General features: G+C 45.1%; 1 protein-coding gene across 3 annotated transcripts in view; it reads right to left on the bottom strand.

Annotated features, from left to right (window-relative positions):
- Positions 1–601: 601 nt before the first annotated feature.
- Positions 602–24,402, bottom strand: part of palm1a (paralemmin 1a) — a 228,253-nt gene continuing 204,452 nt past the window's right edge. For all 3 annotated transcript variants that reach the window (XM_067968053.1, XM_067968054.1, XM_067968052.1), the window contains exons 7-8: positions 13,595–13,663; positions 602–5,380 (exon numbers count right to left, since the gene is read on the bottom strand). In XM_067968053.1, coding sequence (XP_067824154.1) covers positions 4,698–5,380; positions 13,595–13,663 — 752 coding nt within the window. In that variant the 3' untranslated portion in view covers positions 602–4,697. The remainder of the gene's footprint in view (positions 5,381–13,594; positions 13,664–24,402) is intronic.

The following is a 24,402-nucleotide window of genomic DNA, read 5'->3' on the forward strand; positions in this document are numbered from 1 at the left end:
AATGGGTCACCTGATCCAGGGAAATCAATGGGAACAGTGGGTCACCTGATCCAGGGAAATCAATGGGAATAATGGGTCACCTGATCCAGGGAAATCAATGGGAATAATGAGTCACCTGATCCAGGGAAACCAATGTGAATAATGGGTCACCCGATCCAGGGAAATCAATGGGAATAATGGGTCACCTGATCCAGGGAAATCAATGGGAATAATGGGTCACCTGATCCAGGGAAATCAAATGGAATACTGGTGAACTGATCCAAGGAAATCACTAGAAGTTAAAGTCAACCAAACCAGAGAAGTCAATTAAATGGAAACTACTAAATACCTGGAAATCAGAAGGATCTGAAAATTCCCTAATCTCAGGAGATCAGAAGAAGCTGAGAACATCTAACTCACAGAAAGCAACAAAAGAAAGATCTTTAAACACAAATGGATTTTCAGAAATGGAGACCAATTTACCTGGAAAGCCAACAGAAATAGAAATGATCAAACCCAAGTACGAAAATTGCAGAACATCTTCTTAACCAAGTATCAGTTGTACCTTTCGCTATGTTTACATTCACATTCCAATTCCTGGGACTTAATCACATTAATGACATTCTGTTTAACCACATCTAGATTTTATTTTTGATTGCTATACATTTTTGCATATTAAATTTCACATTGCTCCAAACAATTAAATACAGACTACTCCACTTAGGGGCATGTTGGTAAGAGCAGGTTGGAGTTACATAACTTATCTTTTTAACTTTCCTTAAATTTGTTTCTCAGTACAATGTTCTCATGAAATGCAGGCTTCCTTATGTTTTGTGTCCACATCTGGTGGATAATATGATCTTGCTTGCCCTATCAATGATCGATGAGAATGAATTGACGCGTCGATTCACGTCAGTGCTGCAGATAGTCAACCCTTAGATCTTCTTGTTAAAGACCCTCCATTCCAGTTATTAAATAAAGTCTCCTTTAGTGAAGGTGAGATTTAAGGAGGATGTATCTGTAGGTACAGTATTATTGGGCCAGAAACAATACTCCGTTTTGTTGCCACATGCTCCTAAGGGAAGCAGACTGTAATGCATACCTCAAACAACTTCCCTTACAAAAAAAAACATTCTGCAGGTATTGAACTCATCCTATAGGATTTGTTTAGATTCTGTAATATAGAGCAAACATCATACAGCATGTATAATTCGTCCTGTATGCGTCCAGAGACTATGTTTTACCAAATAAGCATTTGGACACCTCAGACAGCCATACTGAGGTGTGCAGATGTGTGTGTAATGTGCACACCACAACTCAAGAGTAATTATAAGATGTCATAACAAAAATATATGCATTACATTTTCTTTACTAAAGTTTTCAATGGGAACCGATATTTAAAAAAACAAAGCCTCCATTTTAAAACAGAAAGTTAGACAAACATTTGCAACTTGTAATCCAAAGCACTCATCGTGCACACTCCAATATGGTTTAACAATAGGAATCTTTTGATCTGGTTGGATGTTGTAAAATACAGTCTTTTGGACAATGTGTTTAAAAGCCCCTAAAGAACCCATCGATATGCTATAGGATTTTGGAATGGGATGTAATATAGCAGAAATTGCTAAGGGTTTCCATCTCTTTACAACACAGCTCATACCAGTGCTAAACAACAAGGAACACTGACTAGTTACAAAGCCTAACTTCCTATACATGAAGGGAATCTGCACTCAGAATGATTTTTGCCTCTCTGGTACAGAGAGCTGTAGCCTCAAGTCTCAGAAATCCAGAAGCACGCTACAGACATGGTGCATGGTGCATGGTGCATGCCACTTCTATGAAGTGTGCGCATGCTTACACATGTGCTACACCTAAGAATTTATGTGAGAACACTAGTGCCACAGACCCCTGGAATGTGATTGAATAAAATGGGACTACTTTATTAATCTAACGAGCATGCTCAGTGCTACGATGTACTATGGAACCCACCTTGTCCATGGGCAGGTCAGTAAAATCTAAACATGGGTTAATGCCATTCCCGAGGCATTGTGTTTAAAAATAGATATTTGTGTATATAGATATATACATCGATTCCCCCAACAGAAGGCTGGGAGTTTTCAATTCTGGGGAAACTATTTTTAGTGAAATTTGATTGTCTTGTTTACTTCCATTTTCGATAAAGGTGCCATTAATCAAAACAATACAACCTTCATAGTGACTTAATTTGGTGGAGTCTTTGGTATGTCTGGAATCACTATGGAATCAAATAAACGTGACCATTGACAGTAGAGAAATGAAGTGAGTTCCCATTTGTTCGGAGTTCTCCCTCCCTCTCACACACATACACATAAAGTGGACTCAGCTCAGGAACAATGAGATGTGTGACTTCATGTGTTGCCTCTGTTGTAATTTGGAGCAAGCTTGGGCACTTATACAACCCAGATTCAATCTGGAGTCGATTCACAGCGAATTAGGAATCACTAAGGTTTCGTGTCACATCACTCGCACCTGACTCTTCAATCTGGATTAACGGTCGATTCAGATTTGATCTGATTAGTGTCTGCAGTACAAAATGGGCCGAGAGTCCTCACCTAAATGACCGCGGTCGCCATTGCAATTGGCCTCTGGTTTCATGACATTGGACACTAGGTATTGATGCAAAAATGGTTGCAGTAGGGCAATAAAAGAACAACATCAGTTAACTACGTTCACAACGTTCTGAAATCGGCTTGGAGCTATAGAACATGCACAGAAAAGAAATAAAATGGTCCCATTGTATCACGTCATACATATATATCGAGAGTAGTGCATGGCGACTGGCAGTGTATAAGATACGTTGATCTGGCTCAAGACTTAAGTGTGACGTAAAAAAGTGTTTTCAAATTAGGGATGCAATGGTTCAGAAAATCCAAACAGTAGACTATTTTGCAGGCTTACTAAGATACCTCAGCTGCAATGTTCACATGGGTAATCCAGGAAACCTCAATGTAGGAAAATACAAGATGATTTAGCATTGATAGTATATACATACTAAAGGAGTCCTTCAGTGTTAATGGAAATCCTGTGATCTGTTGAACGAAGTTGCATGTTTAAGAGGTGAATTCAGTGCTTGATTAAAGTTTAGTCAATGCATGCTCTAGAGAAATGGACGAACCAAATCTCTTTAAATTCTGAAGGAATCAGGTCAAGAGATTCCTGTATGTAAAGGAATTACTGCTGTAATTTAACTTATCGTTAAATTTGTGGCTCGAGCAATAAGACTTAAAGAGGTCGTGTAGTCTTGTAAGACATAAACTAAAATAATCTAGTTTCAGGGATTCTCAAAAACGTGCCAGTCATGAAGCCCATCACACTACAGAAAGGCTTCTCCTCATGACGCTATGATGTTGAACATTCCTCAACTGGTCCCATCGAGTTTGTCCAGCAATAGATTTTCTGTAGGATATCATGATCCCTTTAACAAACTAATTATGATTCAAAATGACCAAACTACAGAATTTACATTAGTTCATTTTTGCTTATTCGGATGATTTAAGGCATCATTTATTATCATGAAGTAGAAAGATTGAATTCGATGGCACTGTAGTTTAATGAACAATAAGAGGACCAAATTAATTCACGTTGATATGACTTGGATGGGAGAGGGAGGGAATCACTGTATAAAAACAATAATCAAACATCAAGGAAATGTGTACAGTTTTTGCTGATTTGTGATTGACCAGATGACTAAAGAATGAGTTTTGCACTTTTATTTTTAACCCTTATAATACTGGCAGGTTGGCTGAAATTCATGTCTCCCTGGACCGTCTGGATTGGTCTGTTTTCAGTTCAGGAATTGTCACGCTGAAATAAAGATTCTATTTACAGTAATGAAGATACTCTAGCTTTATTACTGTAATATTAACCCCAAACTACTAAATTGCACACCTAAAACGTGATTTTAAACAAAATAAAATAATTTTACCTGCACATCCCTTTTTCTCCTGTTTTGTCTCCTTTGCTATTCTGTCATTTCTTAAATTTTAACTTTAGTTTCTCTAACCTAGCTACTCCAACCTTTTGTTTTTTAAAAAAGTTGAAACTCTTTAACCTTTAACCCTTGCTCCCAACTGTTCACCTTTGGTGGGAGCCACTGAAAGAAAAAAGGGTCTGCACGGGGCCTACTTTTAAAGGTTGTCTTTTCAGCCGATTGAAAGCCCCGATTCTGAAGACTGACACTGACACATCACTAAGCTCGACCAGGCCAATCTTGGATGCGATAGAATTGCATCCAAAACCGGGAAATGCTACCGTCGATGGTAAACTCAGCCCCCCACACAGCCAGGACAAGTGTGACTTTAAAAGGGTTAATTTGCAATTTTCATTTTTTTCTCTCTCTACTGAATGTCGGGTTGTTTCTACAGCTTCCACTGTTTGTGGATGGATTTAACAGGACATTACAGCATCATCATGACATCATCAAGGTAGCCTCAATAGCGCTCAACTGGACGCAAGAGAAGATGTTTATGATACCCTTCAGCCAATCAGCTTTCAGCTATTTGTTTGGGCTCTGACTGAATTCCTATAAAAATGTAAGTCTTTGCTAAGTCACGCTGGATTAGCTGCAACCCTTGCATCCCCAATTAAAAGCATGTGTTATGTTAGAAGACACACGATGCATCTGAAGACTATGAACATATAACATTCCAACTGTACAATGAGAGCAAGACGGGACGTAATCACATCACAATGCAGCACTGGCAACGCTGCTTATCTTTGAGATCCTTTGTTTCATCGACAGCCTCTTTCTCCTTTCCGTCTGGCTTCTCCTCGGTGGCCTGGGCCACAGGCTCTGCAGCAGTGCCATTTGGAGGGGCTTGGCCCACGACATCCCTCTCATTCTTGTTGTCACCATCCTCAATCATTACCAGCTCCGCTTTACCTGTTCCATCGTACCCTAGCACCTTCTTGGTCTCGTTCTCATCCTCTACATCCTGGTATCCCATGAAAATCATGGTCACCGGCTGGTCTTTGCTGGGCTCTGCGCCATCTCCTGGGGTTTTCCGAAGAATTTTAAGATTTTCTCCGGCTATCCCATCTGGCTTTAGCTTTCCTGGGGTCTGTTTATCAGCCTCGAGTTGAACATTAGGTCCTTTCCCCTCAGGAACCACTGCTTTATTGGAGTCTATCACCTTGTCGGCCTTCTGTATCAGCTCGTCAACTTCCGTGGTGCTCAGAAGATGAACTCCATTTTCCACGGCTCCATCACCTTTGCGCACCTCGTGGATCACCTTGAGATCATCCTCATACACCTTGACACCTTCCTGCTTGAGGTTTTTGGGAGACACATTAGTGGTGGACAAAACCTTAGTCTCCCCTGTTACATTGTCCTTCTCCACTGTAATTTCCACTGCAAACATCGCTGGTCAACGAGAAAAAAAGCTGAATGTTAGGGAATAAGCAGCAGAGAGAAGAATAAGTAGATGTTGAAGACCGTCTACAGTGATGGCCAGTAATGCTGGGAATAAGTGACAATCATTGCACCAACTTGATGAGAACATTGTGGGTGAAAATGTTCCACTTTGGAGCCCAGACTCGCCACTGCGTGACCCAGAGGAAAAGGCCTGAGGGTCGATAGAAAGTGGTCCTCGGGCCTCACCTGAATAATTGGGGAGAGCTGCCGGCCCTGGTCGCACCTCCACAGGCAGCTCGCCGACGTGGAAAAACAATTTCAGGCCACCTGCCTCACCAGCAGTGGCCCGCAGGTAAGTCCCAAGGGGTGGGGAAGGGGCGGTTGGATCAGGCTATGGGGGGGGGTGGTGATTGTGACGCCCGTGGAGTCGGAGGAACGCTTGCTGCCCCGGTCATCGGTCACTCGTTCCTCAAAGGGCTCCTTTAATAGGCATTAGGCCCCTAATTTACATATTCAAGGGGCCTGATGCATGTTTTAGGTATCCACCCGGGACGCCTATAAAACGGATCCCATAAATTTAGCTATGGGATCAACGCCTGTGCAGATTGGGTGCGGGCCATCCCATTACTAAATTGGTATGTTTGTACCTGTTTTACCCCCGAAAAAATGGGCGCATTGCAAAGCTATATGTACCCCAATATTTCCTAATACTGGTCTGTCTATAATTCAAAATATTAGAAAAATGATTGCATCTCACTCAGATTTAGAAAGAAAGACATAAATTTATATCGCACCTTTTATAACCTCAGGACTTCTCAAACTGCTTTACAGCCAATGAAGTGTAGTCACTGTTGTAATGTAGGAAACGCAGCAGCCAATTTATGCATAACAAGATCCCACAAACAGTAATGTGATAAATGACCACACAATCTGTTTCTAGTGAGGGTGGTTGAGGGATAAATATTGGCAGGATATCTCCCCTATTGTTCGTCAAATAATACCATGGGACCTTTTACATCAAACTGACAGGGCAAATCAGGCCTAAGCTTAGCATCTCATCCAAAAGACTTAAATCAAATCATTGCTTATTCTTCTAAATTCCAGGGAATACAACCCTAGTTTGTGTAATCTCTCCTCGTAATTTAACCCTTGGAGTCCAGGTATCATTCTGGTAAACCTACACTGCACTACCTCCAAGGCCCATATATCCTTCCTAAGCTGCGGTGCCCAGAACTGAACACAGTGCTCCAGGTGTGGTCTAACCAGGGCTTTCGATACCTGTCCATGACATTTTAATGATCTATGTACATGGACCCCTAAATCTCTTTGGACCTCCACTGTTTCAAGCTTTTCAGCATTTAGAAAGTACCCTGATCTATCTTTCTTAGGTCCAAAGTGGATGACCTCACATTTGCCTACATTGGAATCCATTTGCTACAGGTGCAGAAAATAATCATTAAGGCTAATGGAATGCTGGCCTTTATATCTAGAGGACTAGAGTACAAGGGGGCAGAAGTTATGCTGCAGCTATACAAAACCCTGGTTAGACCGCACCTGGTGTACTGTGAGCAGTTCTGGGCACTGCACCTTCGGAAGGACATATTGGCCTTGGAGGGAGTGCAGCGTAGGTTTACTAGAATGATACCCGGACTTCAAGGGTTAAGTTACGAGGAGAGATTACACAAATTGGGGTTGTATTCTCTAGAGTTTAGAAGGTTAAGGGGTGATCTGATCGAAGTTTATAAGATATTAAGGGGAACGGATAGGGTGGATAGAGAGAAACTATTTCCGCTGGTTGGGGATTCTAGGAGTAGGGGGCACAGTCTAAAAATTAGAGCCAGACCTTTCAGGAGCGAGATTAGAAAACATTTCTACACACAAAGGGTGGTAGAAGTTTGGAACTCTCTTCCGTAAACGGCAATTGATACTAGCTCAACTGCTAAGTTTAAATGTGAGATAGATAGCTTTTTGGCAACCAAAGGTGTTAAGGGATATGGGCCAAAGGCAGGTATATGGAGTTAGATCTTATCAAATGGCGGAGCAGGCACGAGGGGCTGAATGGCCTACACCAGTTCCTATGTTCCTCTAAGCAATCCTCTTCCTAGTCCTATAATCTGTTTTAGTGATGTTGTTTGAGGGCTAAATATTGGCCAGGAAACTTGGGAGAACTCCGCTGCTCTTCTTCGAAATAGTGCCATGGGATCTTTTATGTCCACCTGAGAGGGCAGACGGGATTTAACATCTCGTCCAAAAGACGGCACCTCTGACAGTGCAGCACTCTCTCTACTGCACTGGAGTGTCAGCCTAGATTTTGTACTCAACTCTCTGGAGTGGGACTTGTACCCATAACCTTTAGACTCAAAGGCAAGAGTGCTACCCACTGAGGCAGAGCTGATGCATCTGGTCCTGACCACTCAGCCAGCTCTCACTAGTAGCTCCAAGCGCCACACCCAGGGAACATGCCTCCGTGGCCAGGCCAAACCTAGTGAGAGTGGCCAAGGAGTAACGGTCGAACATCTGGCCAATTCCAGATGCCTGCCTGTTGCCACTACTGAGCCGATGGACGGGAATTCAGTATTAGTACAATGATGCTTTGATACTGATAGAAAGAAACTAAATATACAATACTTAAGAAGTAATTACTTGATCAGCTTCAAAACTTGGATTATTCCAACACAAGGGTGCTTTGAATTATTCCAACAAGGAGGAAGCATATTCTAATGACCTGGCCGAAATCCGAGTTGTACATTACAGAGGGAAGTCTCCGTTCTGTTACTGCTGTTGGTCTCTTTTTGGGTTCAATACTCTGGACTCACTGGTTAGGGACAGGGTGAGAACAAACAATCTGCTGCACTGACACAATGTACAGGAAACTTGGGCTCAGGGGACCATTCCCCATTCAAGCTGCCCTTAATTCCAACTTCACGTTGTCATGTAGGGGAAGTTCATCTCCTATCCTGCTCTCTCCCCTCTCAATCCCTCACCCTACGACGCCCTTAATATGTTGCTGTATTTTTTACTTGTTTTGCCATCCAGCAGTACCACAAGGGCACCAGGAGATGGCACCGGCCACCGTTACTACAGCAGCAAGAACACGCCCCGAAATAGAATGAACTGCGGCCAGTCCAAGAAACAGATCAGGCTTTAAATCAGGAGCAGGCTGTCGGAGGGACCTGCAGGAGCTAGGGTCAGCTGGAGGGTACCTCCTTTACATCAGGCACTGGAGGCACATCTCAAGTGTGTCCCTGGCACCCGGCTCCCCCATGCTGCTGGACACTCCAGCCCCTGCCAGCTGTTGGGTTGGGGGAAGGGTGGGGGAGAGCCCAGGGACCCCTCCGCAGCCCCTATTTGACGCCCTCTTTAGCCATCTTCGGAAGTTCAGGCCTTCTCCCTGTTCTGTACTACCCCCCCCCCCCTCCCCCTTGGTGGGCCCCATTTGGAGACCAGAATGCCTCATCTGACTCGGTGCACCAACCTTAAGGACCAGGGAAGGTGGTACTCCCCTGCGGACGGAATCCCCCACCCTGGCCCAGCCCCCTCTGGGGCAGGCGGAGGCTCCGCCCCCTTACAAGGTCAAGCAAGATTTCCCAGATGAGGTCACGACCTGAAGAATCCCGCCGGAGATGAGGTGGGGGGGGTCCGGCGGAAAGGCTGAGGGAATTCAGCCCCATCGTAAGTTCAGAGTCCAAATGGTAGGGGGGGGAATTCTTACTGAGAATGTATATTTTCAAATGTTTTTTTCCTCTAATTTTGGTTGTTGGGTCATTTGGTGGTTGGATGCGGCTTGGAGTGGAGAGAAGAGGAATGGTCACAACTCCATGCTCGGCCAGCGAGGCACACGGCACTGACTCGCGGAAATTCAGTGGGTTTTGGGAAACCCGTTAGTTGGTCAGTTTGCCAATTTCGAGGGGAAATTCAGTAACAGGTGGCTTGGGCCTGAAATGCCTCCCTGAAGTGTCAACCGTGGCTCAGTGGCTCGCACTCTCACCTTCTGAGGCATAAGGTTCTGGAGTGGGTTCAAGTCCCACTCCAGAAACTTGAGTACAAAATGTAGGCTGTCACTTTAGCTCAGTACTAAGGGAACGCTGCACTGTTGGAGATGAGATTTTAAACTGAGGCCCTGTCTGCCCTCTCAGGTGAAGGTAAAAGATCCCATGGCACTATTTGAAGAAGAGCAGGGAAGTTCTCCCCGGCCTCCTGGCCAATATTTATCCCTCAACCAGCATTTCTAAAACTGATTATCTGGTCATTATCATGTCGCGGTTTGTGGGAGCTTGCTGTGCGCAATTTCACCCTATGATGTTATCTTAAACCCAAGACTAGACGGTAACTTCTTTACATGTATGGTTGTGAGTATGTGAATGTGAACACTTGCAGATTGATGTTTGTAGGTTTTGTGTATGTGTGTCTGGGTGGGCGAATGGGGGTTTATGTGTGTGTGGGTGTGTGCGTATGTGTGGGTGGGTGGGTGTGAGTGTGAGGATGTGTGCATGTGGGGGTGTGTGAGCGTGTGGGTGGGGGTGTGTGTAGGTGTGGGTGGGGGTGTGTGTAGGTGTGTGGGGATGTGTGTGGATGCATGAATATAAATGGGGCTGTGTCTGGTTGTGGGAAGCTGCATGTGGGACTGTGTTTGGGAGTATGTGTGTGTGTGTATGCATGTATATGTACATGTATGTGTATGTGCATGTGTATTCATGTATGTGTGTATGTGTATATGTGTGCCATGTGTATGTATGTGTTCTCATGTGCATGTGTGCCATGTGCATGTGTGAGTGCATTTGTAGGTGTGTGTATGTGTGTGCGTGTGTATGTGTATGTGTATGTGTGTGTGCATGTGTGCGTGTATGTGTGCGTGTATGTGTGTGTGGTACTGCTGCCCTCAAACCTTTCAGACAGTGTAGGGTTGTAGTAAGTATTGATTCTGGTGTGATTCAGAACTGTTGCTATTGCCCCTCCCCTTCTTGTTCTTCTATGAATGGTTTCTTCCTGACAGCCTAATGGGAAGCGGGTGGGGACAATTAGAATCATAGAATCATAGAAGTTTACAACATGGAAACAGGCCCTTCGGCCCAACATGTCCATGTCGCCCAGTTTATACCACTAAGCTAGTCCCAATTGCCTGCACTTGGCCCATATCCCTCTATACCCATCTTACCCATGTAACTGTCCAAATGCTTTTTAAAAGACAAAATTGTACCCGCCTCTACTACTGCCTCTGGCAGCTCGTTCCAGACACTCACCACCCTTTGAGTGAAAAAATTGCCCCTCTGGACCCTTTTGTATCTCTCCCCTCTCACCTTAAATCTATGCCCCCTCGTAATAGACTCCCCTACCTTTGGGAAAAGATTTTGACTATCTACCTTATCTATGCCCCTCATTATTTTATAGACTTCTATAAGATCACCCCTAAACCTCCTACTCTCCAGGGAAAAAAGTATCAGTCTATCCAACCTCTCCCTCTAAGTCAAACCATCAAGTCCCGGTAGCATCCTAGTAAATCTTTTCTGCACTCTTTCTAGTTTAATAATATCCTTTCTATAATAGGGTGACCAGAACTGTACACTGTATTCCAAGTGTGGCCTAACTAATGTCTTGTACAACTTCAACAAGACATCCCAACTCCTGTATTCAATGTTCTGACCAATGAAACCAAGCATGCTGAATGCCTTCTTCACCACCCTATCCACCTGTGACTCCACTTTCAAGGAGCTATGAACCTGTACTCCGAGATCTCTTTGTTCTATAACTCTCCCCAACACCCTACCATTAACGGAGTAGGTCCTGGCCCGATTCGATCTACCAAAATGCATCACCTCACATTTATCTAAATTAAACTCCATCTGCCATTCATCGGCCCACTGGCCCAATTTATCAAGATCCCGTTGCAATCCTAGATAACCTTCTTCACTGTCCACAATGCCACCAATCTTGGTGTCATCCGCAAACTTACTAACCATGCCTCCTAAATTCTCATCCAAATCATTAATATAAATAACAAATAACAGCGGACCCAGCACCGATCCCTGAGGCACACCGCTGGTCACAGGCCTCCAGTTTGAAAAACAACCCTCTACAACCACCCTCTGTCTTCTGTCGTCAATCCAATTTTGTATCCAATTGGCTACCTCACCTTGGATCCCGTGAGATTTAACCTTATGTAACAACCTACCATGCGGTACCTTGTCAAAGGCTTTGCTAAAGTCCATGTAGACCACGTCTACTGCACAGCCCTCATCTATCTTCTTGGTTACCCCTTCAAAAAACTCAATCAAATTCGTGAGACATGATTTTCCTCTCACAAAACCATGCTGACTGTTCCTAATTAGTCCCTGCCTCTCCAAATGCCTGTAGATCCTGTCTCTCAGAATACCCTCTAACAACTTACCCACCACAGATGTCAGGCTCACCGGTCTGTAGTTCCCAGGCTTTTCCCTGCCGTCCTTCTTAAACAAAGGCACAACATTTGCTACCCTCCAATCTTCAGGCACCTCACCTGTAGCGGTGGATGATTCAAATATCTCTGCTAGGGGACCCGCAATTTCCTCCCTAACCTCCCATAACGTCCTGGGATACATTTCATCAGGTCCCGGAGATTTATCTACCTTGATGCGTGTTAAGACTTCCAGCACCTCCCTCTCTGTAATATGTACACTCCTCAAGACATCACTATTTATTTCCCCAAGTTCCCTAACATCCATGCCTTTCTCAACCGTAAATACCGATGTGAAATATTCATTCAGGATCTCACCCATCTCTTGTGGTTCCTCACATAGATGACCTTGTTGATCCTTAAGAGGCCCTACTCTCTCCCTAGTTACTCTTTTGCCCTTTATGTATTTGTAGAAGCTCTTTGGATTCTCCTTTGCCTTATCTGCCAAAGCAATCTCATGTCCCCTTTTTGCCCTCCTGATTTCTCTCTTAACTCTACTCCGGCAATCTCTATACTCTTCAAGGGATCCACTTGATCCCAGCTGCCTATGCATGTCATATGCCTCCTTCTTCTTTTTGACTAGGGCCTCAATCTCCTGAGTCATCCAAGGTTCCCTACTTCTACCAGCCTTGCCCTTCACTTTATAAGGAATGTGCTTACCCTGAACCCTGGTTAACACACTTTTGAAAGCCTCCCACTTACCAGACGTCCCTTTGCCTGCCAACAGACTCTCCCAATCAACTTCTGAAAGTTCCTGTCTAATACCATCAAAATTGGCCTTTCCCCAAGTTAGAATTTTAACTTTTGGGCCGGACCTATCATTCTCCATAGCTATCTTAAAACTAATGGAATTATGATCACTGGTCCCAAAGTGATCCCTCACTAACACTTCTGTTTTGCCCCCTCTCTAGTCGGGCCATCCACATACTGAATGAGAAATTCCTCCTGAATACACTCAACAAATTTCTCTCCATCCAAGCCCCGAATGCTATGGCTGTCCCAGTCAATGTTGGGAAAGTTAAAGTCCCCTACTATTACCACCCTATTTTTCTTGCAGCTGTCTGTAATCTCTTTACATATTTGCTCCTCAATTTCCCGTTGACTATTTGGGGGTCTGTAGTACAATCCTATCAAAGTGATCTCTCCCTTCTTATTTTTCAGTTCTACCCATATGGACTCAGTGGGCGAACTCCCAGTGCGCGTGAATCCACAGGATCAACAGCTCACGGCAGAGCATGACTTCCACTAAAGGGATGGTTGGACACGGAGTGGGGAATGGAAATAGTGTTTGGGCCCAGGCACAATACTGGGTGCAGTAGAGGGAGCTTTACTCTGCACCAGGCCCATCTGATACTGAACTGACAGTTCTTGACAGATGCTTCTTAGGCCTCAGTGGCTGCTGAGGGATCCTGAGAAGAGTAGGCCCGACACCTGCCTTGCTCGTCGCTGTCAAATTCCTGTGAGAGGACTTAAAACAGGATTAGGCTCCTCATTTATACAGGTAAGTGACTTAATGCCTGTTTTAGGGGGCTGCCAGAAACACCTGAAAAATGTCCCGACCCAATTTTTGGTTGGACGTTTTTCAGGTGTCCTTGCAACGCAGGACGTTGATCCACGAAACTGGGCCTCATTGCGCCCATTTTGCACCTGATATTCCAGACACAATTAAAAGTTGAAAGGATTGTCTCACTCCTGTACGAACCATGGGAATAAAATGTAGCTGAGTGACTGACTCAAAGGTGTATCTCCGAGAGAGGGAAAGTGTTGTACAATTAGGTACTAGCGGCTCTTACCAGCCTTCATCTTGTCCGTGCTTCCTTCGGTTTTACTGGCCAGTGGGCTGCTGTGATGCTTTGCCAACTCTAGAAATAGAAGTAAGGTTGAGTTAGACGGTCCTGGAGTGAGGCTTCCCCACTGGATAGGCCGTGCCTGGGTTTTAAGCTGCTAACCCGGGGATCAAGGGCACTCAGCCGATCAAGACTGGACTCCGCCATAGTTAGCAAGGTTCAAAGGTCGCAATCTGAGGTCACCTTGAAAGAATGTGCTATTTGTCACAGTAAATAAAGCTCCCCTTCACTATGGCAGTTTAAAATCAGCTAAAGTTTGATCGGTACAAAGATGCTGATATCTTTGAAGAATGCAAAATGGGACGATTGTGTGTGTTAATCCTCTGTGAGATTTTATTGTTGATAAAGGACACAATCTGTTGAACACAAGGGCTCAGACGTATCAGGGCTCCCCAGTGCAGAACTAAAGTAAAGAATATTAAATGCCCTGTTCAGCTTTAACCGCTGATTGTGAGTTACACGGCACCCGTATCTAACGGGGAAAATTCCCTTCATAATATTTATTATAGAAAGCCTAGGAATGACTGCAGGCCATGTCAGTATGTGAATATTCATCGTGTTCTCTGACTCTCCACAGTTCCCATTTGAATGGAGCTGTTAACCCGGTTATTTTAAATAATCAGGTTTATTTCAAACGGGTTAACATGTCCATTAAAGTAGCAGGAAACGTGAAGCCATTCGCTGACTTTAGGGATGATTAATTCTGCACTCCCAGCGGGGAGTCACACTCCTGGGGAGTACACAGTGGGAAGTGGCTTCACATCATGGGGTCTGTGTGAATGAGGCTCCCTGCCTGAAGCGCAGGAACACAGAGTTAACCCAGTTAAGTGTTTGTGCACTAATATCACACACAGGCTATTGAAGAGGAAGCTGTTGAGGGAATCAAAGTGGCAGGAAGAGAGAGTGAATTAGAAAAAGAGAGAGAGAGAGAGGAGAGAGAGAGAGAGTGAGAGAGAGAAAGAGAGAGGGGAAAGGGATAGAGAATTGGAGAGAGAGAGAGGAGACAGATAAAGGAAATTAGATAGAGAGGGATAGAGAGAGATACAAAAGAGACAGAATTAGAGAGGAGAGAGAAAGAAAAAGAGAGAGAAAGAAAGAGGAGAGGGAAAGAGGCAAAGAGAGAAAACAAGAGAGAGAGAATTACAGTGTCAGAGACAGGGACAGACAGGTCAGAGGGAGATAGAGAGACTGAGAGGGAAAGAGAGAGAGGGAGAGAGGGAGGGGAGAGATAGAGGGGCAGACCTTGAATTTAATGGAAATGAAAGTTGGGAGAGATGTAAAACGAGCTGCCGACTCGGTTTTACACTATTGCACAAAGTCAAGATTAACCGCGGAGAGAGACAGAGAGACCCTGATTCCTGACAGTGCTCTGATAACTTGACTCCTGTGATGACCAGGTGGGGAAATGCAGGGTGTGATTTTGATACTGTGTTTGACTGTGCGATCAGTGTTGACTGCACTGATCTCAGCTGGTGCTTGGTGGCAGCAGGTGTACAGCACAGCTACAATTAGATTTCCCAGGGTCACGTTATTGCTTGTCTCTGCTGGGGTATCAACCTGTCACAGCACCTGTTAGTCTAGACCAGACTGGCACCGAGCCACACAGGGTACAATTACACTCTTGCTGCCAAGCGGTTGTGACTCGTTAGTGGCAGCGTTACCATGGAGACGGAGCACCCGCCTCAAACTCCGACTTCAAAGACCGCAACTCGTCAAAAACTCCGCTACCTGCATTTTGACTCGGACCGAGTGCTGCTCACCCACCCACCTACCCAGCCAACACCCCCCTGTCCTCGCTGACCTCCATTAGATCTCTGATGTTCTGATGAAAGGTCATCGACCAGAAGCCTTAACTCTGTTTCTCTCTCCACAGAGGCTGCCTGACCTGCTGAGTGTTTCCAGCATTTTCTGTTTTTATTCCATTAGATCTCAGTCTGACTCAACGCACTGAGTTCAAAATGTTGAATCTCATCCCTTCCCTACCTCCTCCTCCAACTTATGTCCCAACCAATGTCCCTTTGTTCCTCTGACTCGCCGCGTCTCCCCGCCATTGGCGCTAAAACCTTCAGTCCTTTTGGTCCAACTCTCTGGGACTCCTTCCCTAAGCCCCTCTTCCTTCTAGCATGTACTCCCTCCTTTAACCTTCATTGATTGCAGCGTGCTCCCTTGGAGCTTTGCTTGGTGGATCGTACGTCTCTCTCTCACGATTCTCGGCTCTCCTGGTGGACCGAGAAGATCCCAAGATTCAGGGACCTGTGGTCAGCTGCAACGTTCGAGGGCCTGGTGCTTCTTGGCCTTCCAGTGGGTAGGACAGGGGGAGGGGGTTCCCCAGTCTTCGGAGGACAGACTCTGAGTGCCCTGGAGCTGTCATATGACCAGTCGAACCTGGCCACCTGCCCAAACAGTGGCCGAGGTAGTCACCTGGACACACCTAGCCAGCATGGCACCGGAAGGCTCACCCCTTGGTGCCCTGCCTGACAGGATAATGGGCAAGAGATTTCCCAGCCAACTTGCTGGGTTGACATAGTCCATCCACGATGATCAGGGTCTGGTTTGAATTCAGAGTTCTCCCTCCCCTAGATACAATTGGTTCACATTATTTCGTCTTAAGGGTGCAACCCCAATCCCCCATCCAGGGGACACGTCTTTGCACCATTGCATCCCAGTCTTTAAAAGCCCCCATCAAAACCTTCCAGCTCGTGCTGTCACCCATCTCTCCCAACTCTTCCGCCACTCCTCAGAATACGCTTGTTCTCTGTGAAACGCCATGGGTCGTTCACCGTGGTAAAGGCACTATAATAACGCAAGGAGTTGTCGTTGGGCCCAGAAATCACGAGAATTTCCAAGATGCACTCCCAATGGGGGAGGCTCCAGGCTGGGAGCATGCATTCAGAAAATCGGCCTTAACGTCTCACAAGTACTTGACTCCAGCGATGAGTCAAAGTAGATTTAAAAATCTCGAGGGAGATTCACGGGGAGCAGAGTCTATTCTAATGTTTGAAACTTTACCTCCAGCCAATTTCCATTCCATTGATAACCAGGTAGGTGAAAGAAGGGGAGGGCATTCACTCCCCTAGAATACCGCACAAACAGGGAAGATCAAAAATTTACCCCAGGGTAAATTTATATAGTTAAAGTTATATTTGAGATGTGTGACAGGCAGTGTTGGAATTGGGGTTTGGTATTTGAGAGTGGGACAGGCAGTGTTTGAATTGGGGATTTGGTATTTGAGAGTGGGACAGGCAGTGTTGGAATTGGGGTTTGGTATTTGAGAGTGGGTCAGGCAATGTCGGAATTGGCGTTTGGTATTTGAGAGTGGGTCAGGCAAAGTTGGAATTGGGAGTTTGGTATTTGAGAGTGGGACAGGCAATGTTGGAATTGGGAGTTTGGTATTTGAGAGTGGGACAGGCAGTGTTGGAATTGGGAGTTTGGTATTTGAGAGTGGGACAGGCAATGTTGGAATTGGGAGTTTGGTATTTGAGAGTGGGACAGGCAATGTTGGAATTGGGAGTTTGGTATTTGAGAGTGGGACAGGCTCTGTTGGAATTGGGGTTTAGTGTTTGAGAGCAGGAGAAGCAGTGTTGGAATTGGGGTTTGGTATTTGAGAGTGGAACAGGCAGTGTAGGAATTGGGGTTTGGTATTTGAGAGTGGAACAGGCAATCTTGGAATTGGGGTTTGGTATTTGAGAGTGGGACAGGCAGTATTGGAATTGGGGTTTGGTATTTGAGAGTGGAACAGGCAATCTTGGAATTGGGGTTTGGTATTTGAGAGTGGGACAGGCAGTATTGGAATTGGGGTTTGGTATTTGAGAGTGGAACAGGCAATCTTGGAATTGTGGTTTGGTATTTGAGAGTGGGACAGGCAGTGTTGGAATTGGGGTTTAGTGTTTGAGAGCGGGACAAGCAGTGTTGGAATTGGGGTTTGGTATTTGAGAGTAGGACAGGCAAAGTAGGAAATTGTGTTTGGTATTTGAGAGTGGGACAGCAGTGTTTGAATTGGGGATTTGGTATTTGAGAGTGGGTCAGGCAGTGTTGGAATTGGGGTTTAGTATTTGAGAGTGGGACAGGCAGTGTTGGAATTGGGGTTTAATATTTGAGAGTGGGACAGGCAATGTTGGAATTGGTGTTTGGTATTTGAGAGTGGGACAGGCAAAGTTGGAATTCGGTTTAGTATTTGAGAGTGGGACAGGCAGTGTTGGAATTGGGGATTTAGTATTTGAGAGTGGGACAGGCAGTGTTGGAATTGGGGGTTTGTTATTTGAGAGTGGGACAGGCAGTGTTGGAATTGGGGGTTTGTTATTTGAGAGTGGGTCAGGCAATGTTGGAATTGGGGTTTGTTATTTGAGAGTGGGACAGGCAGTGTTGGAATTGGGGTTTGGTATTTGAGAGTGGAACAGGCAAAGTAGGAAATTGTGTTTGGTATTTGAGAGTGGGACAGCAGTGTTTGAATTGGGGATTTGGTATTTGAGAGTGGGTCAGGCAGTGTCGGAATTGGGGTTTGGTATTTGAGAGTGGGACAGGCAATTTTGGAATTGGTGTTTGGTATTTGAGAGTGGGACAGGCAGTGTTGGAATTGGGAGTTTGGTATTTGAGAGTGGGACAGGCAGTGTTGGAATTGGGATTTGGTATTTGAAAGTAGGACAGGCAGTGTTGGAATTGGGAGATTGGTATTTGAGAGTAGGACAGGCAATGTTGGAATTCGGTTTAGTATTTGAGAGAGGGTCAAGCAATGTTGGATTTGGGCTGTGGTATTTGAAAGTTGGACAGGCAATTTTGGATTTGGGCTTTGGTATTTGAGAGTGGGACAGGCAATGTTGGAATTGGAGTTTAGTATTTGAGAGTGGGACAGGCAATGTTGGAATTGGAGTTTAGTATTTGAGAGTGGGTCAGGCAGTGTTGGAATTGGACGTTTGGTATTTGAAAGTAGGACAGGCAATGTTGGAATTCGGTTTAGTATTTGAGAGTGGGACAGGCAATGTTGGAATTGGGGTTTGGTATTTGAGAGTGGGACAGGCATTGTTGGAATTGGGGTTTGGTATTTGAGAGTGGGACAGGCAGTGTTGGAATTGGGCTTTAATATTTGAGAGTGGGACAGGCAGTGTTGGAATGGGGGGTTTGACATTTAAGTGTGGGACAGGTAGTTTTGGAATTGGGGTTTGGTATTTGAGACTGGGTCAGGCAATGTTGGAATTGGGGTTTGGTATTTGAGAGTGGGATACGTAGTGTTGGAATTGGGGTTTCGTATTTGAGAGTGGGACAGGCAGTGTTGGAATTGGGGTTCAGTATTTGAGAGTGGGTCAGTCAATGTTGGAATTGGGGTTTGTTATTTGAGAGTGGGACAGGCAGTGTTGCAATTGGGGGTTTGGTATTTGAAAGTGGGTCAGGCAATGTTGCAATTGGGGTTTAGTATTTGAGAATGGGACAGGCAGTGTTGGAATTGGGGTTTGGTATTTGAGAGTGGGACAGGCAGTTTTGCAATTGGGGGTGTGGTATTTGAGAGTGGATCAGGCAATGTTGGAATTGGGGTTTGGTATTTGAGAGTGGGACAGGCAATGTTGGAATTGGGGTTTGTTATTTGAGAGTGGGACAGGCAGTGTTGGAATTGGGGTTTGGTATTTGAGAGTGGAACAGGCAAAGTAGGAAATTGTGTTTGGTATTTGAGAGTGGGACAGCAGTGTTTGAATTGGGGATTTGGTATTTGAGAGTGGGTCAGGCAGTGTCGGAATTGGGGTTTGGTATTTGAGAGTGGGACAGGCAATTTTGGAATTGGTGTTTGGTATTTGAGAGTGGGACAGGCAGTGTTGGAATTGGGAGTTTGGTATTTGAGAGTGGGACAGGCAGTGTTGGAATTGGGAGTTTGGTATTTGAGAGTGGGACAGGCAGTGTTGGAATTGGGATTTGGTATTTGAAAGTAGGACAGGCAGTGTTGGAATTGGGAGATTGGTATTTGAGAGTAGGACAGGCAATGTTGGAATTCGGTTTAGTATTTGAGAGAGGGTCAAGCAATGTTGGATTTGGGCTGTGGTATTTGAAAGTTGGACAGGCAATTTTGGATTTGGGCTTTGGTATTTGAGAGTGGGACAGGCAATGTTGGAATTGGAGTTTAGTATTTGAGAGTGGGACAGGCAATGTTGGAATTGGAGTTTAGTATTTGAGAGTGGGTCAGGCAGTGTTGGAATTGGACGTTTGGTATTTGAAAGTAGGACAGGCAATGTTGGAATTCGGTTTAGTATTTGAGAGTGGGACAGGCAATGTTGGAATTGGGGTTTGGTATTTGAGAGTGGGACAGGCATTGTTGGAATTGGGGTTTGGTATTTGAGAGTGGGACAGGCATTGTTGGAATTGGGGTTTGGTATTTGAGAGTGGGACAGGCAGTGTTGGAATTGGGGTTCAGTATTTGAGAGTGGGTCAGTCAATGTTGGAATTGGGGTTTGTTATTTGAGAGTGGGACAGGCAGTGTTGCAATTGGGGGTTTGGTATTTGAAAGTGGGTCAGGCAATGTTGCAATTGGGGTTTAGTATTTGAGAATGGGACAGGCAGTGTTGGAATTGGGGTTTGGTATTTGAGAGTGGGACAGGCAGTTTTGCAATTGGGGGTGTGGTATTTGAGAGTGGATCAGGCAATGTTGGAATTGGGGTTTGGTATTTGAGAGTGGGACAGGCAATGTTGGAATTGGGGTTTGGTATTTGAGAGTGGGACAGGCAGTGTTGGAAATGGTGTTTGGTATTTGAGACTGGGTCAGGCAATGTTGGAATTGGGGTTTGGTATTTGAGAGTGGGACAGGCAATGTTGGAATTGGGGTTTGGTATTTGAGAGTGGATCAGGCAATGTTGAAATTGGGGTTTGGTATTTGAGAGTGGGACAGGCAATGTTGGAATTGGGGTTTGGTATTTGAGAGTGGATCAGGCAATGTTGAAATTGGGGTTTGGTATTTGAGAGTGGATCAGGCAATGTTGAAATTGGGGTTTGGTATTTGAAAGTGGGACAGGCAGTGTTGCAATTGGGGTTTGGTATTTGAGAGAGGGTGAGGCAATGTTGGAATTGGGGGTTTAGTATTTAAGAGAGGGACAGGCAGTGTTGGAATTGGGGTTTAATATTTGAGAGGGGAGCAGGCATTGTTGGAATTGGGGGTTTAGTATTTGAGAGTGGGACAGGCAGTGTTTGAATTGGGGTTTCGTATTTGAGAGTGGGACAGGCAGTGTTGGAATTGGGGTTTAGTATTTGAGAGTGGGACAGGCAGTTTTGGAATTGGGGTTTGGTATTTGAGAGTGGGTCAGGCAATGTTGGAATTGGGATTTAGTCTTCGAAAGTGGGACAGGCAGCGTCGGAATTGGAGTTTGGTATTTGAGAGTGGGACAGGCAGTGTTGAAATTGGGGTTTAGTATTTGCAAGTGGGTCAGTCAATGTTGGAATTGTGGTTTGCCGTTCGAGAGTGGGTCAAGCAGTGTTGGAATTGGGATTTGGTATTCGAGAGTGGGTCAGGCAGTGTTGGAATTGGGAGATTGGTATTTGAGAGTAGGACAGGCAATGTTGGAATTCGGTTTAGTATTTGAGAGAGGGTCAAGCAATGTTGGATTTGGGCTTTGGTATTTGAAAGTAGGACAGGCAATTTTGGATTTGGGCTTTGGTATTTGAGAGTGGGACAGGCAATGTTGGAATTGGAGTTTAGTATTTGAGAGTGGGACAGGCAATGTTGGAAATTGTGTTTGGTATTTGAGTGTGGGACAGGCAGTGTTGGAATTGGGGTTTGGTATTTGAGAGTGGGACAGGTAGTGTTGGAAATGTTGTTTGGTATTTGAGAGTGGGACAGGCATTTTTGGAATTGGGGTTCAGTACTTGAGAGTGGGACAGGCAATGTTGGAATTGGGGTTCAGTACTTGAGAGTGGGACAGGCAATGTTGGAATTGGGGTTTAGTATTTGAGAGTGGGACAGGCAATGTTGGAATTCGGTTTAGTATTTGAGAGTGGGACAGGCAATGTTGGAATTGGGGTTTGGTATTTGAGAGTGGGACAGGCATTGTTGGAATTGGGGTTTGGTATTTGAGAGTGGGACAGGCAGTGTTGGAATTGGGCTTTAATATTTGAGAGTGGGACAGGCAGTGTTGGAATGGGGGGTTTGACATTTAAGTGTGGGACAGGTAGTTTTGGAATTGGGGTTTGGTATTTGAGACTGGGTCAGGCAATGTTGGAATTGGGGTTTGGTATTTGAGAGTGGGATACGTAGTGTTGGAATTGGGGTTTCGTATTTGAGAGTGGGACAGGCAGTGTTGGAATTGGGGTTCAGTATTTGAGAGTGGGTCAGTCAATGTTGGAATTGGGGTTTGTTATTTGAGAGTGGGACAGGCAGTGTTGCAATTGGGGGTTTGGTATTTGAAAGTGGGTCAGGCAATGTTGCAATTGGGGTTTAGTATTTGAGAATGGGACAGGCAGTGTTGGAATTGGGGTTTGGTATTTGAGAGTGGGACAGGCAGTTTTGCAATTGGGGGTGTGGTATTTGAGAGTGGATCAGGCAATGTTGGAATTGGGGTTTGGTATTTGAGAGTGGGACAGGCAATGTTGGAATTGGGGTTTGGTATTTGAGAGTGGGACAGGCAGTGTTGGAAATGGTGTTTGGTATTTGAGACTGGGTCAGGCAATGTTGGAATTGGGGTTTGGTATTTGAGAGTGGGACAGGCAATGTTGGAATTGGGGTTTGGTATTTGAGAGTGGATCAGGCAATGTTGAAATTGGGGTTTGGTATTTGAGAGTGGGACAGGCAATGTTGGAATTGGGGTTTGGTATTTGAGAGTGGATCAGGCAATGTTGAAATTGGGGTTTGGTATTTGAGAGTGGATCAGGCAATGTTGAAATTGGGGTTTGGTATTTGAAAGTGGGACAGGCAGTGTTGCAATTGGGGTTTGGTATTTGAGAGAGGGTGAGGCAATGTTGGAATTGGGGGTTTAGTATTTAAGAGAGGGACAGGCAGTGTTGGAATTGGGGTTTAATATTTGAGAGGGGAACAGGCATTGTTGGAATTGGGGGTTTAGTATTTGAGAGTGGGACAGGCAGTGTTGGAATTGGGGTTTCGTATTTGAGAGTGGGACAGGCAGTGTTGGAATTGGGGTTTAGTATTTGAGAGTGGGACAGGCAGTGTTGGAATTGGGGTTTAGTATTTGAGAGTGGGACAGGCAGTTTTGGAATTGGGGTTTGGTATTTGAGAGTGGGTCAGGCAATGTTGGAATTGGGATTTAGTCCTCGAAAGTGGGACAGGCAGCGTCGGAATTGGAGTTTGGTATTTGAGAGTGGGACAGGCAGTGTTGAAATTGGGGTTTAGTATTTGCAAGTGGGTCAGTCAATGTTGGAATTGTGGTTTGCCGTTCGAGAGTGGGTCAAGCAGTGTTGGAATTGGGATTTGGTATTCGAGAGTGGGTCAGGCAGTGTTGGAATTGGGAGATTGGTATTTGAGAGTAGGACAGGCAATGTTGGAATTCGGTTTAGTATTTGAGAGAGGGTCAAGCAATGTTGGATTTGGGCTTTGGTATTTGAAAGTAGGACAGGCAATTTTGGATTTGGGCTTTGGTATTTGAGAGTGGGACAGGCAATGTTGGAATTGGAGTTTAGTATTTGAGAGTGGGACAGGCAATGTTGGAAATTGTGTTTGGTGTTTGAGTGTGGGACAGGCAGTGTTGGAATTGGGGTTTGGTATTTGAGAGTGGGACAGGTAGTGTTGGAAATGTTGTTTGGTATTTGAGAGTGGGACAGGCATTGTTGGAATTGGGGTTCAGTACTTGAGAGTGGGACAGGCAATGTTGGAATTGGGGTTCAGTACTTGAGAGTGGGACAGGCAATGTTGGAATTGGGGTTTAGTATTTGAGAGTGGGACAGGCAGTGTTGGAATTGGGGTTTGGTATTTGAGAGTGGGACAGGCAGTTTTGGAATTGTGGTTTGGTATTTGAGAGTGGGACAGGCAGTGTTGGAATTGGGGTTTGGTATTTGAGAGTGGGACAGGCAGTTTTGGAATTGGTGTTTGGTATTTGAGAGTGGGACAGGCAATGTTGGAATTGGGGTTTAGTATTTGAGAGTGGGACAGGCAATGTTGGAATTGGGGTTCAGTACTTGAGAGTGGGACAGGCAATGTTGGATATGGGTTCAGTATTTGAGAGTGGGACAGGCATTGTTGGAATTGGGGTTCAGTACTTGAGAGTGGGACAGGCAATGTTGGAATTGGGGTTTAGTATTTGAGAGTGGGACAGGCAGTGTTGGAATTGGGGTTTGGTATTTGAGAGTGGGACAGGCAGTTTTGGAATTGGGGTTTGGTATTTGAGAGTGGGACAGGCAGTGTTGGAATTGGGGTTTGGTATTTGAGAGTGGGACAGGCTGATTTGGAATTGGTGTTTGGTATTTGAGAGTGGGACAGGCAATGTTGGAATTGGGGTTTAGTATTTGAGAGTGGGACGTGCAGTGTTGGAATTGGGGTTTAGTATTTGAGAGTGGGACAGGCAGTGTTGGAATTGGGGTTTAGTATTTTCGAGTGGGTCAGGCAATGTTGGAATTGTGGTTTGGTATTTGAGAGTGGGACAGATAGTGTTGGAATTGGGGTTTAGTATTTGAGAGTGGGTCAGGCAATGTTGGATTTGGGGTTTGGTATTTGAAAGTGGGACAGGCAATGTTGGATTTGGGGTTTGGTATTTGAGAGTGGGACAGGCAGTGTTGGAATTGGGGTTTCGTATTTGAGAGTGGGACAGGCAAAGTTGCAATTGGGGTTTGGTATTTGA

Source organism: Heptranchias perlo, chromosome 29 (assembly GCF_035084215.1).
Source record: "Heptranchias perlo isolate sHepPer1 chromosome 29, sHepPer1.hap1, whole genome shotgun sequence".
In the NCBI taxonomy this organism is placed as follows: Eukaryota; Metazoa; Chordata; class Chondrichthyes; order Hexanchiformes; family Hexanchidae; genus Heptranchias; species Heptranchias perlo.